This window comes from Ochotona princeps, chromosome 4, assembly GCF_030435755.1.
Source record: "Ochotona princeps isolate mOchPri1 chromosome 4, mOchPri1.hap1, whole genome shotgun sequence".
Lineage (NCBI taxonomy): Eukaryota > Metazoa > Chordata > Mammalia > Lagomorpha > Ochotonidae > Ochotona > Ochotona princeps.
The window spans coordinates 43,446,050-43,456,834 of NC_080835.1; the positions used below are offsets into that span (position 1 = coordinate 43,446,050).

Sequence of the window (10,785 nt, forward strand, 5' to 3'; positions counted from 1 at the left end):
GCCGCCGTCTGCAGCTGCAGAGCCTGATGCTTGAGATAAAACTATGTGGCCAGTCTTGGCAGTGACATCTCTTCTTTGCTGGAAGGTCAAGTATCCCCTGTAAAATGAAAAACACACACTTTCCTTCTGTCCTTTCTCACTTCTCGGGTCGGAAAGCCACCCTTGAGGACACTGCAGCTTCTCAGTACAACAGTTTCCCAAAAAGCCAAAGGTGGACTCGGCCCCTCCCCTATGCCTTTGCAAGCCGTTGTTCTTAGAACACCTAACACATTCGGTTAAAGTTAAGGATTATGTTTGAGGGATCAGCTTGTCTCTCAGTCATTCAGCAATTAACACATTCTGTGAAGATAGAATGTTGTCAACCATAGCTTTTAAATAAATGCTTATATATTGGCAGAGAAAAACTGGGCAAACGGAGACTCTAAGATGGACTATGTCAATCAGTGGATTCTTCAACGACTTCATCATGCTTGGAGTGGCAAGATTGGCAGCAATTCAGAACTGCTGAACTATCAAAACCACTTGAGCAAGACCCTCGGAGCATGCCCCACATCAGGGACCTGGGGTGGGTGGGAGACTGGGTGGGGCTTCTCCCTTTACCTCAGATACATGAAGGAAACAACGTGGAAATAATAGTCTTACCTACTTTCCTATAGCCCTTGAACCTTTTTACCTTAATTAACTATATAAAGATTGTCAAAAATATAATAAAAAGAAATTTGGAAAAGCAAAATAAATAAATGCCTACCCCACGTCTTATCTTTTCCAGAGGTTGGTTTCCCATTTGTATTCAAGTATGTCTTGTAGGTCACACTTTTCAACATTTCACCAAACTGCTTTATGTCCTCAGCATATGTTTCAGTTTATCTCCAACTTTGCCAAAATGGAGCCTGGGGAATGCATGTGGAGAGTTTCTGAGAGCATGAGTATCACATAGCTCTCTTTCTAGATTCCATATAGTTACTTTTCGAGCCTGTACTGATCTTTCTTGCGGTAGAGTCAAGCCTTGGCAAAGACTCATAGGAAGAGGAATGATGTGAAACCTGGGTGGGACCAGACCTAAGAGCACGGAGCAAGCTCTGGAACAGGCTCTTTCGATGGGCAGCAGGTTGTCTAAATGAGCCCCGGGGCTATTGAGGGCATTCCAGGGCTTCTGCTATGTAAAGACCAAGCTGAGACAATGGCTGGACCTCGGCAGGTGGTAGCAGAAGGTCTCCATTTAGTTTTGGAGCAGACCTCTCATCCTCAGTGGGGGGAATGAGGCTCGAAACCAAACTCCTGAACATAGAGATTGCAAAGGGCTAGGCAAGCTGTTCCTGAGGGACTGGAGGCCAAGAAGGGCTTATTTTAACAGAAAAAAATGAGTAAGTGACAATCCACATGGCTCAAGAGCAATAAAGTTGACATCCATGTTCTCCATTTCCAAGTCTAATTTTCCTTATATGAAAATGGGGATGATAATAGTTCCTACTTCAGGATACCTCTGTGAAGACTCAGTAAATAATGTCATGTGGTATCTTAGTAGAGTTACTATTATCTATGCATTTAAATCTGCGATAATGCATAATAATAATAATATATTATTGCAGATGAAAGTGCATAAATGGAATGCAAGTTATATGAACTTTAAAATAACTTCACTTTTGAAGCTTTTAAGATGGATTATGCCCTAAGAGCATTTTCTGATTATTTTTAACACTTTCTTTAAAAAAAAAAGTATAGTTTTGGAAAGATGACCAGGGTGGATACTATGAATTTGTTGACAGTGGTTTGTAAAGTTAGCATAGCATATATGACTGCTTAGCATAACAACTGTACCAATAGTATAGCAAATATACTTATTTTCTTTTTATTTATTTATTTTTTTTTCAAATGGCAAATCCCAAATATACTTATTTTCAAACTGAAAAGTAAGATGACAAATCACAAATCTTTGATGTCAGACTTTTGAAAAATGTGAATTCAGATTCCTTAGTCTAGTCAGAATTTTTCTATGAAGTTCAATATTTGCTGGAAATCTTTGACTAAGCACTTTTCCCAGTCCGACACTGTTTTCCTGTTCATATCCAAAAATCTAAAGCTTCAGACAAGTGGGTCCTGCCCAATAGGGGTGTGTGTGATCTTGCAGTTGACCTCCAGAGAGGTGGGAGTGGCAGCCTCCGCAAGGATAAAGGGCGTTCCTCGGAGCTGAAGACCTGCTGGGAGCGTCCCATTTGCTGATGCACACTGCTCTGCACCCGCACGTAACTCGACATCCATAGAGCATCAGCCGCCACTGACCTTGTCCTAAGCGGTTGTTTGGTAAGTCCCTTGCAGTTTTATCTTTCCTTCTTAAAAAAAAAAAAAACCTAATGAGAGTTTTGATAATCAAACAATTATTTATTGTTGACCATTTCCTACAAATAAACTATTCACAGTGAAATCTTAAGTGGGTTGAATTATGTTGGTGGCTAAATGTCACCATTTAGAGTAAGTTCATGCTAACGACACTCTAAACCGTGTGTCTTTGTAGTTAGATGCCTTGCATTTTCTCAACTCCCCTGAAATTGGGGGGAAAATAACCAAATTCTAGTATTTTAGTAGTCTATCAAAATTTTGAAACAAAATAGGCTGACAGTGAATGAGTATTTCTTATCTAAATAATCAATATAAATTCATTAAGCAAAGTTAAAATTCAGTTTTTCCTGCAGAGTAACCTTATGCTAATTGTGTATTTTATTGCTTCTAGGGTCTCAGTCTGAATACTAAAATTGGAAGAACTTAGTTTTGTTATTGAATAATTATTCTCTTTACACAAGTGTCAACATTTTAAAATTTTCTATGCTGAAAAGTATGTATAAGCTTCAAGAGTGCTAAGCAGCCACTTTTCCAGTCTTTTCTGTAATATGCGTGTGAGAAGCCCATTCCCCATTAAGAAGCAGGAAGTCAGAGGTCAATAGGTGAAGTGACACAGCCAGCATGAGAAGCCACTGCTGCTGTCCTCCAGCTCCAGGGCAAGTTTCCAACATAAACCAAAAAGAAAATATTCCTTTATGGCCCCCCTGGTGGTACGCAGTGAACGGAAATGTGGCAGGCTTTTATGTTTGCTGCATTACTTCTAAATGATGTAGTTTCTCTTTAAAATAGGAGTACCTAACTCACCCTACGTGTATGCTGGACGAACTCCAAGCACTGGGAAAAACTACTATAGCTTTTGCCATTATTGAAATGCAGATTAAGACATGGTTATTTCATAGTGATACAAAAAGTTTTATGAGCAAATGGAACTATGCCAGAACATAGCTGCTAGGGGCCAAAGCTGTGGCACAGCTCGTTAAGCCACTGTCTGTGATGCTAGCATCCCATTTGTTTCCAGTTCAAGTTCCAGGTACTCCACCTTACTGATGCACCAGAGAAGATGGCCCAAGTACACCCACGTGACAGACCTACCTGAGCCTCCTGCCTCCTGGCTGGAGCCGGGCCCAGCCCCCGTTTGAGAACCAGTAGATGAAAGTTCTCCCTCCGTCTCCCCTTTGTCCCTCTGGAACTCTGCCTTCGAAATAAATAAATGAATCCAAAAGAAAGAAAGAAAGAAAAGAAACAATCCCTAGTAAAATAAGTTGAGAAAATAAGATGACATAGGCATTTTATTAAGAGTCGAAGCTTGAAATTCATATAACAAACCGTTAATTCTGTGATTTTTAAGTGCCATGACACAGTCTTTTTAATGCTGGAGGAAGTGTGTGTTAATTAAAAAGAAAAAGTCTCTAAATAAGAGCCTACTAATTTGACATGCACAATTATTATTACAGTACCTGAAAAGAAGTTTACCTATGAAAACAGGATTTGCTAAGCAAACAAACAGTGCTGAAATTTTACCTAATTAAGAGAATTCGCCATTTTCAAGCAAATCATGACCACTTAGAGGCATAATCAACATAAAGTACAGGAGGAAATTGTCCAAACTATGGTCTTTCATTCTTGTTGCTTAAAATTCACATATTAAAACTTGCCCCCCCAAATCTGAAAATATATGTAAGAAAGTAATACTAATGTAATTTCTATATCAAATATTTATATTACACTAATGTATCCATACAATAAAAAGACTGATTCCAAAACACTATTATGGAAACCAACTCATTTTCACACTGTTTACGGTGGTACAGTTTCACGGTAAGCTGTAAATACATATTCGTATAACTGGAACGTGAAGGATACTTAAATCTGTCTCCATTTTGCTTTTCCTTTTAGAGATAATGTCTGCGCAAGACATGGCCAAAGTAATGATTGTCATGTTTGCAGTTTGTTTTCTGGCCAAGTTGGACGGGAAGCCTATTCAGTAAGTCCTGCAGCCCGTGCTGCATGGTGAGGGCGCGGGAATGGAGTTGTTAAGGCTGCCTTTATGATGTGGACGTGAGCACTCACAGGATGCCTGCCTCTCTCTCTCCCTCTCTCCCAGGAAGAGAGCTGTGAGTGAGATACAGCTGATGCACAGCCTGGGCAAACATCTCACCGTGATGGACAGGGTCGAATGGCTGCTTAAGAAGATGCAGGATGTGCGCAATTTTGTTGGCCTCAAAGCTCCTCTGCTTACCAAAGAAGGAGGTTTCCAGAAGCCTCGCAAAAAGGAAGACAATATTCTAGTTGTCAGTCATCACAAAAGTCTTGGTGAGGCAGACAAAGCCGATGTGGATGTACTAGCTAAAGTTAAATCCCAGTGACAACAGATACGACCAGGCACCACTCCAGCACTGGGCGACAATACTGCTTGCTGCTAACTTTTCCAATCACTGTTAAGATTACCAAGTATCAAACTTGGCATGTGATCCATTGCAGTCTGTGACAGTCGTAATTTCACTTTTAAAATTCTACTTTTACTCATTTGTGGGCTGTTTTAATCAACCTAGCTCTATTGCTTATTCTTTTCAAAGTATGTTATTGCATAATTTAGAATAAAATAGCATGTTTTAATTTCTCTTCTCATTATACTGCAAAATAAAATTTTAATGATTATAATTCTTTTTTAAAAAGATTTATTTATTTTTATTACAAAGTCAGATATACAGAGAGGAAGATCTTCCATCTGAAGATTCACTCCCCAAGTGAGCCGCAACGGCCGGTGCTGCGCCAATCCGATGCTGGGAACCAGGAACCTCTTCCAGGTCTCCCACGTGGGTGCAGGGTCCCAAAGCTTTGGGCCATCCTCGACTGCTTTCCCAGGCCACAAGCAGGGAGCTGGATGGGAAGTGGAGCTGCCGGGATTAAAACCGGCACCCATATGGGATCCCGGGGCATTCAAGGAGAGGATTTTAGCTGCTAGGCCACACCGCCGGGCCCTATAATTCTAAATATATGAAATTGTTCCTCACTTATCACAAGTATTATTTTTGGTTACAATTGGTTAAATTGGTCATGACTAGCTAGAACAACGCTAAATGCTCTTTCAAGATTTGTTTCACGGTTTGAAATTTGGAATATCATTCTTTTTATATTACCAGAGTAATGGGTCCACTAGTTAGATTTTTTTTTTACTTTTTAATTTCTGAAAATAAAGTTGTTTGGAATTTGAATGCATAAGCATGTGTCTCCCCATAAACCCACTGATAATATATCTAGTTTAGACTGCAACTTGCAAGGATTAGAATTTTCATATTTTCTAGAAGATAATTTAATTCATTTGTTATTTGAAAACACATCTTTAGGATTTATTATTTGTCATGCACTATATTAAGTACTAGGCACATATTGGCATACAAAATAGATCTGGTTTCTATCGTCATAGGGCCTACATTTTATTTGGAGATAACATGTATAAATTCTCTTTTAACTTCTGTAAGTGGCCTGTAGGAAATGCACAGAATACTGACGAAGGATAAAATCCAGAGCCTTAATCCAGTCACATCAACACCTGCCAGCAGGTTGATGGCATAAATAGTCTACATTGTGACTGGTCCAGTATAGCAGATCATTGTGTATTGATCTTTAAAAATGTATCCATTATGTTTGATGACTGACTTCTAAATTATAGATATTTTGAAAAAATGTCTAGTTAGTTAATGTTCTTTGAAAGGCAGAGGGGGAGAAATTGATTCCCATCTGTTGCTTTGCTTCCCAAATGTCCGTAGCAGGCAGAGCTGGGCCAAAGCCAAGAGCCCAGAACTCCATCTGGCTTTCCCACACGCATGGCAGGTGCCCAAGGTGCACATTAGCAGGACACTGGATGAGAAGCCGAGCAGCTGGGACTTGGCCCAGGAACTCTGATGTGGGATGCAAGCATCCCCAGCAATGATTCAACTGCTATGCCAAAGACCCACCCCTTAAACAATTTTCAGGAGGTTTTTTTTCCAGAGTTACGGTGGGAAAAAAATTGTTCCTCTAGAGGTTCTTTCCCCAGATGGTTGCATTGGTTGGTGCTAGTCCAGGCTAAAGCCAAAAGCCAAGAGCTTCACCTAGGAGGCTGGTTCCCAAGAACTAAGACCCTCCTCTACTGCTTTACCAAAGGCATCAGCAGGGAGCTGGATCAGAAGTGTAGCAGCTGGGACATGCATAGGACTGTAACACTGACCCCAAAACAATTTTAAAAATGTCTTTAAGGGCCTGGCGCAATGACTCAATGGCTAAATCCTTACCTTGCTTGGCTCCAATGAGTGCAAGTTCATGTCCTGACTGCTCCACTTCCCATCCAGCTCCCTGCTTGTGGCCTGGGAAAGCAGTCGAGGACGGCCCAGAGCCTTTGGACCCTGCACCTACTTGGGAGACCTGGAAGAAGCTCCTGGTTTCTGGCTTCTGATTGCTTCCGCTCCAGCTGTTGCAATCATTTTGGGGAGTGAGCCAGTGGGTAAATTTGATCTGGCTTTTCAATAGAAAAAATAAATAAATCTTAAAAAAAAAAAAGTATTTGAAACAGAGAAAAACAGAGAGAATCTGCTCCATTGGTTCATCCCACAAATGTCCACATGGCTGGACTTGGTCAAGCCAAAACAAGGAGTCAGGAACTCAGTCCAGTTCCTCCACGTGGGTGGCACATGCCCAGTTAATTACTTGAGTCTTCACACTAAATTTTCATTCACATTAAACTAATATAAATAGACTCCTATGGCAGCTAACATATTGAACAGCATAAATCACCTGTATCCAGTTTTACAGGTAGAGGAAAGGGAGTGGATAGATTTCCAGGCAGCAGGCACAGACAGCGCACAGGCTAGCAGAGCTAGATTCCAGAGATGTGCAAACTCTTCTCCCTGACCTCAAAAAGATCCTGTTCTAATGAGAAAGAAAGTGAGGTTGGCAAGTAGTTACAAATGCAGAGCGCTGTGACATGCTCAGGGAAGAGTGCCGTGTGAATCCTTCTAATAAACACAGGATTGCGATGGGACTTGCAAAGAGCACATGACCTTTGTAAGTTGCACAATGGAAAAGTAGCAGATTTCTTGGGGCCTACACAATGGCTCAATTGGCTAATCCTCTACCTCCACGTGTCGGCATCCCGTATGGATGCCAGTTTGTGTCATGGCTGCTTCATTTCTGATCCAGTTCTCTGCTTATGGCCTGGGAAAGCAGCAGAGGATGGTCCAAGTCCTTGGGATCCTACTCCCATATTGGAGAATGGAAAGAGGTTCCTGGCTCCTGGCCTCAGATAGGCTTAGCTCTAACCATTGCAGCCATTTGGGGAGTAAACTGGTAGGTGGGAGATCTTTCTCTCTGTCTCTCCTTATCTCTGTAAATCTGCCTTTCCAATTAAAATAAAATGAATCTTTCGGTAAATAAATAAAACAGCAAAAAGAATATTAGATTTCTGGCATCCTAGTTCAGTCAGGCAGACTTTGGTTTAAATTCAGAGTACAAAATCTAATTTAAACAGATACATATGCATTCCAGAATCATTTAGAATCATTTAGAATGCTAAAAAGAATGGAATCTAGGTCACATTTTGAGGACAAAGTCTCTAAACCCCCAGGTGATCTGTTCTCACTTCTAATAAATGAAAGGCCTTCCCAAAGTTCATGGAAAATGGGGTGAAGGAATATTTTTATAGGTGGGCATTAGTAGTGCGCATTGTGGTATGAACTTTAGATGGGTATTGCAGTGGTTGAGATGCTGCTTTGTATGCCCACATCCAAAACCGGAGAGCCTAGGTTAGAGTCACAGCTCTTTTGGATGCCCACTCGCTGCTTAAGGAGGACCTTAGGAGATGGTGAGTGATGGTCTGGACCCCTGCTCTTGTGAGCATTTGGGAAGTGAGCCATTGAATGAAACCTCTCTCTCTCTCTCTCTCTCTCTGTCCCCACCCCCTTCCTCCCTCCCTTCATTTACTTCTTCCTCTTTCTCCCTGCATTTCAAATAATAGTATTAAAAAGGATAAACGGTCACTCTCCTTCGGTGCTACCTATTTTCTGCCCTGAGCCAGAGACGGCTGCTTACTGATTGTGCCAGAAGCACACTGCTCTGTCTTTTGCCATTCAATCAAAGTCTTGTTACTGGAACTTTTGTTGACACTAGCACAGCAAAATCGGATCTCTCCCCAGCAGTGTTTGCCAGTAGCCAGGAAGCAGAGGCTGTCTCTTAGTCTCACAGAAATAGGTTTGATTGGCCGGACTAGTCTCTTAGTTGCAAAAGTACCTGGGAAGCACTTTAAGATCTCCAGCCTGTGTAACTCAGGAATGACCACCAGAGGGCAGCAAGGAACCAGCATAAATATTCTTGATGTCCCTTGGCTGAGAATTTCACCTGAATTCTAACTCTGTATAAAGATTGCTGTGTTTCGTTTCATGCACCTATTTGTTTTCCTATAGACATTCAATCTAAACATAATCTAGAAATTTATTATTTCCTGATAATTGTATAGAGAGACTTTTGAAAGTGTACCTTCAGTTCATATAAGTTTGTGTTTACTTTTAATTTATTGAACTTGTAGTTGTTGCAGGCTAACGGTCTCAGATGGGAAAGCAGAATCACTCTTCTCTGGTTTTCCCTTCATTTCCTGATCTAATCCTTGGACCCTGTGTTCATCTGGTGTTTCCAGTCATTCACTTGTCCTTCCAATGTGGCCTTACTCAGGAACCCTTCTTCCTAAGTTCTTAGGTGCTAAACCACTGTGTATTCAATTCAGACTCTTTCCAACACAGTTGTTGGCTATAACCTGAAACATCAGCACAGTGATCGCTCTGGAAAACACACAAGGATAAAAAACAAACTCACCCTAAATGTGGCCTCTTGGGGGACCTTCATCTCCAGCACAAACCACTATTTAGAGTTAAAGCAGGTTTTAAATTTGATTCTTTATTTTTGCAATCTTCATCTTAAGGATGCCTCTTTAGCAAACAATCAGAATAGTTTTTTCAACCTTATTCACTCCTGATAATGTCACGATCTTGGGAGAGAATAATCCAGCTGTTTCTTCCATTTCATATGCTCTTCTCTCTGGAAGAGACCCTCTGTCTACTTTTGAAGACTGGCCAAGCTCGCCTCCATAGCTTCTGTGGTACAGGTCTTCCTGAGTTGCACATTTTTACCTTCCCTTGGGAATCCTGGCTCTTGAAGTGGATGCATGGGTTCTGAAGTGGACACTGGTGTAAGTGAAGCCATCAGGGATGCTGAAGAATAAAATAGCTTACGGGTCATTTCCAATTAAATGCTCACATCCAGCAGTTGGGGTTCACATTCAGAGTACCCTGAGTTTCTGTGCTGGCAGCAACTCCATGTACCCCCTGTGGATCACAACCTGGACCCCCAGCTCTGAGAATGCCAGTTAAGGTCTTTCGCGTTCAGATTCTCTGAAAACACCCACACCCCATTCAGTTGCTTCCTCCACTTTCACTGTTCAATTTTGTCAGCAAGAGAAGAAGCACAAAAACACTAAGTCAATAGATATATAAATAAACATGTAAATAGATATATAAATATATGTAAATAGATATATAAATAAACATGTGAATGCACATGCAGGGCCCGGCAGCATGGCCTAGCGGCTAAAGTCCTCACCTTGAACGCCCTGGGATCCAATATGGACACCGGTTCTAATCCCAGCAGCTCCACTTCCCATCCAGCTCCCTGCTTGTGGCCTGGGAAAGCAGTGGAGGACGGCCCAATGCATTGGGACATTGCACCCGCGTGGGAGACCCGGAAGAGGTTCCAGGTTCCCGGCTTCGGATGGGCGTGCACTGGCCGTTGCGGCTCACTTGGGGAGTGAATCATTGGACGGAAGATCTTCCTCTCTGTCTCTCCTCCTCTCTGTATATCTGACTTTGTAATAAAAAATAAATAAATCTTGAAAAAAATGCATATGCATAAATTCATCTAAAGGAACTGCATAAGGGAGACTGTCATACCGAGAAGTGAAGATATAGTGCAGCCTGCATCTGTACTCCTGAACAAAACAAGGACTCCCAGTGAAACTGTTAAATGTATCTTGACAACAGGGTGCTGGACTATATCCTTGTGTTCACCTACCATGTCACAGTACACTTAAAGAGAAGAGTGATGGACTTGTGACTACTGCTGAAGGACTACACTATCGTAACAATCATATGGGAGGAAACAGTAGCAGAGGAGGGTAAGTGGGGAGGGTGGAAGGCAAAACTATATTATGGAACTATATTAAGAAAAATTTTTTAAAGAAAGAAAGAAAAAGATGAAGCAGGAAGCCCCCAGGGTACGAGCATAAGAGACGCATGTCTCGTCCTCACCTGGTGGGATCATCCAGGAGCTCCCCCAGCTGATGGCCCCAGACCATTGGCCAGACTCACAGCCATTTTCCTTAGCATTCAGAGAGCAGAGGCGTGAACACAACCCCAGCCACTCACT

The 10,785-nt window shown here is 41.7% G+C and overlaps 1 protein-coding gene across 1 annotated transcript; it reads left to right on the plus strand.

Moving 5' to 3' along the window:
* The first annotated feature begins 4,231 nt into the window (after window positions 1-4,231).
* PTH (parathyroid hormone) lies at window positions 4,232-4,713 on the plus strand. The gene is made up of 2 exons (XM_004593765.2): window positions 4,232-4,321; window positions 4,442-4,713. The coding sequence occupies exons 1-2, from the start codon at window positions 4,239-4,241 to the stop codon at window positions 4,701-4,703; spliced, it is 345 nt and encodes a 114-aa protein (XP_004593822.1). The 5' UTR covers window positions 4,232-4,238; the 3' UTR covers window positions 4,704-4,713.
* Window positions 4,714-10,785: the final 6,072 nt, after the last annotated feature.

What these genes read in the sequence shown, in the direction of transcription:
- PTH (XM_004593765.2), top strand. Translation starts at nt 4,239, where the DNA reads ATGTCTGCGCAAGACATGGCCAAAGTAATGATTGTCATGTTTGCAGTT. An exon ending in TTGGACGGGAAGCCTATTCA is followed by an intron (nt 4,322 to 4,441) that starts GTAAGTCCTGCA and finishes CCTCTCTCCCAG; the next exon opens with GAAGAGAGCTGTGAGTGAGA.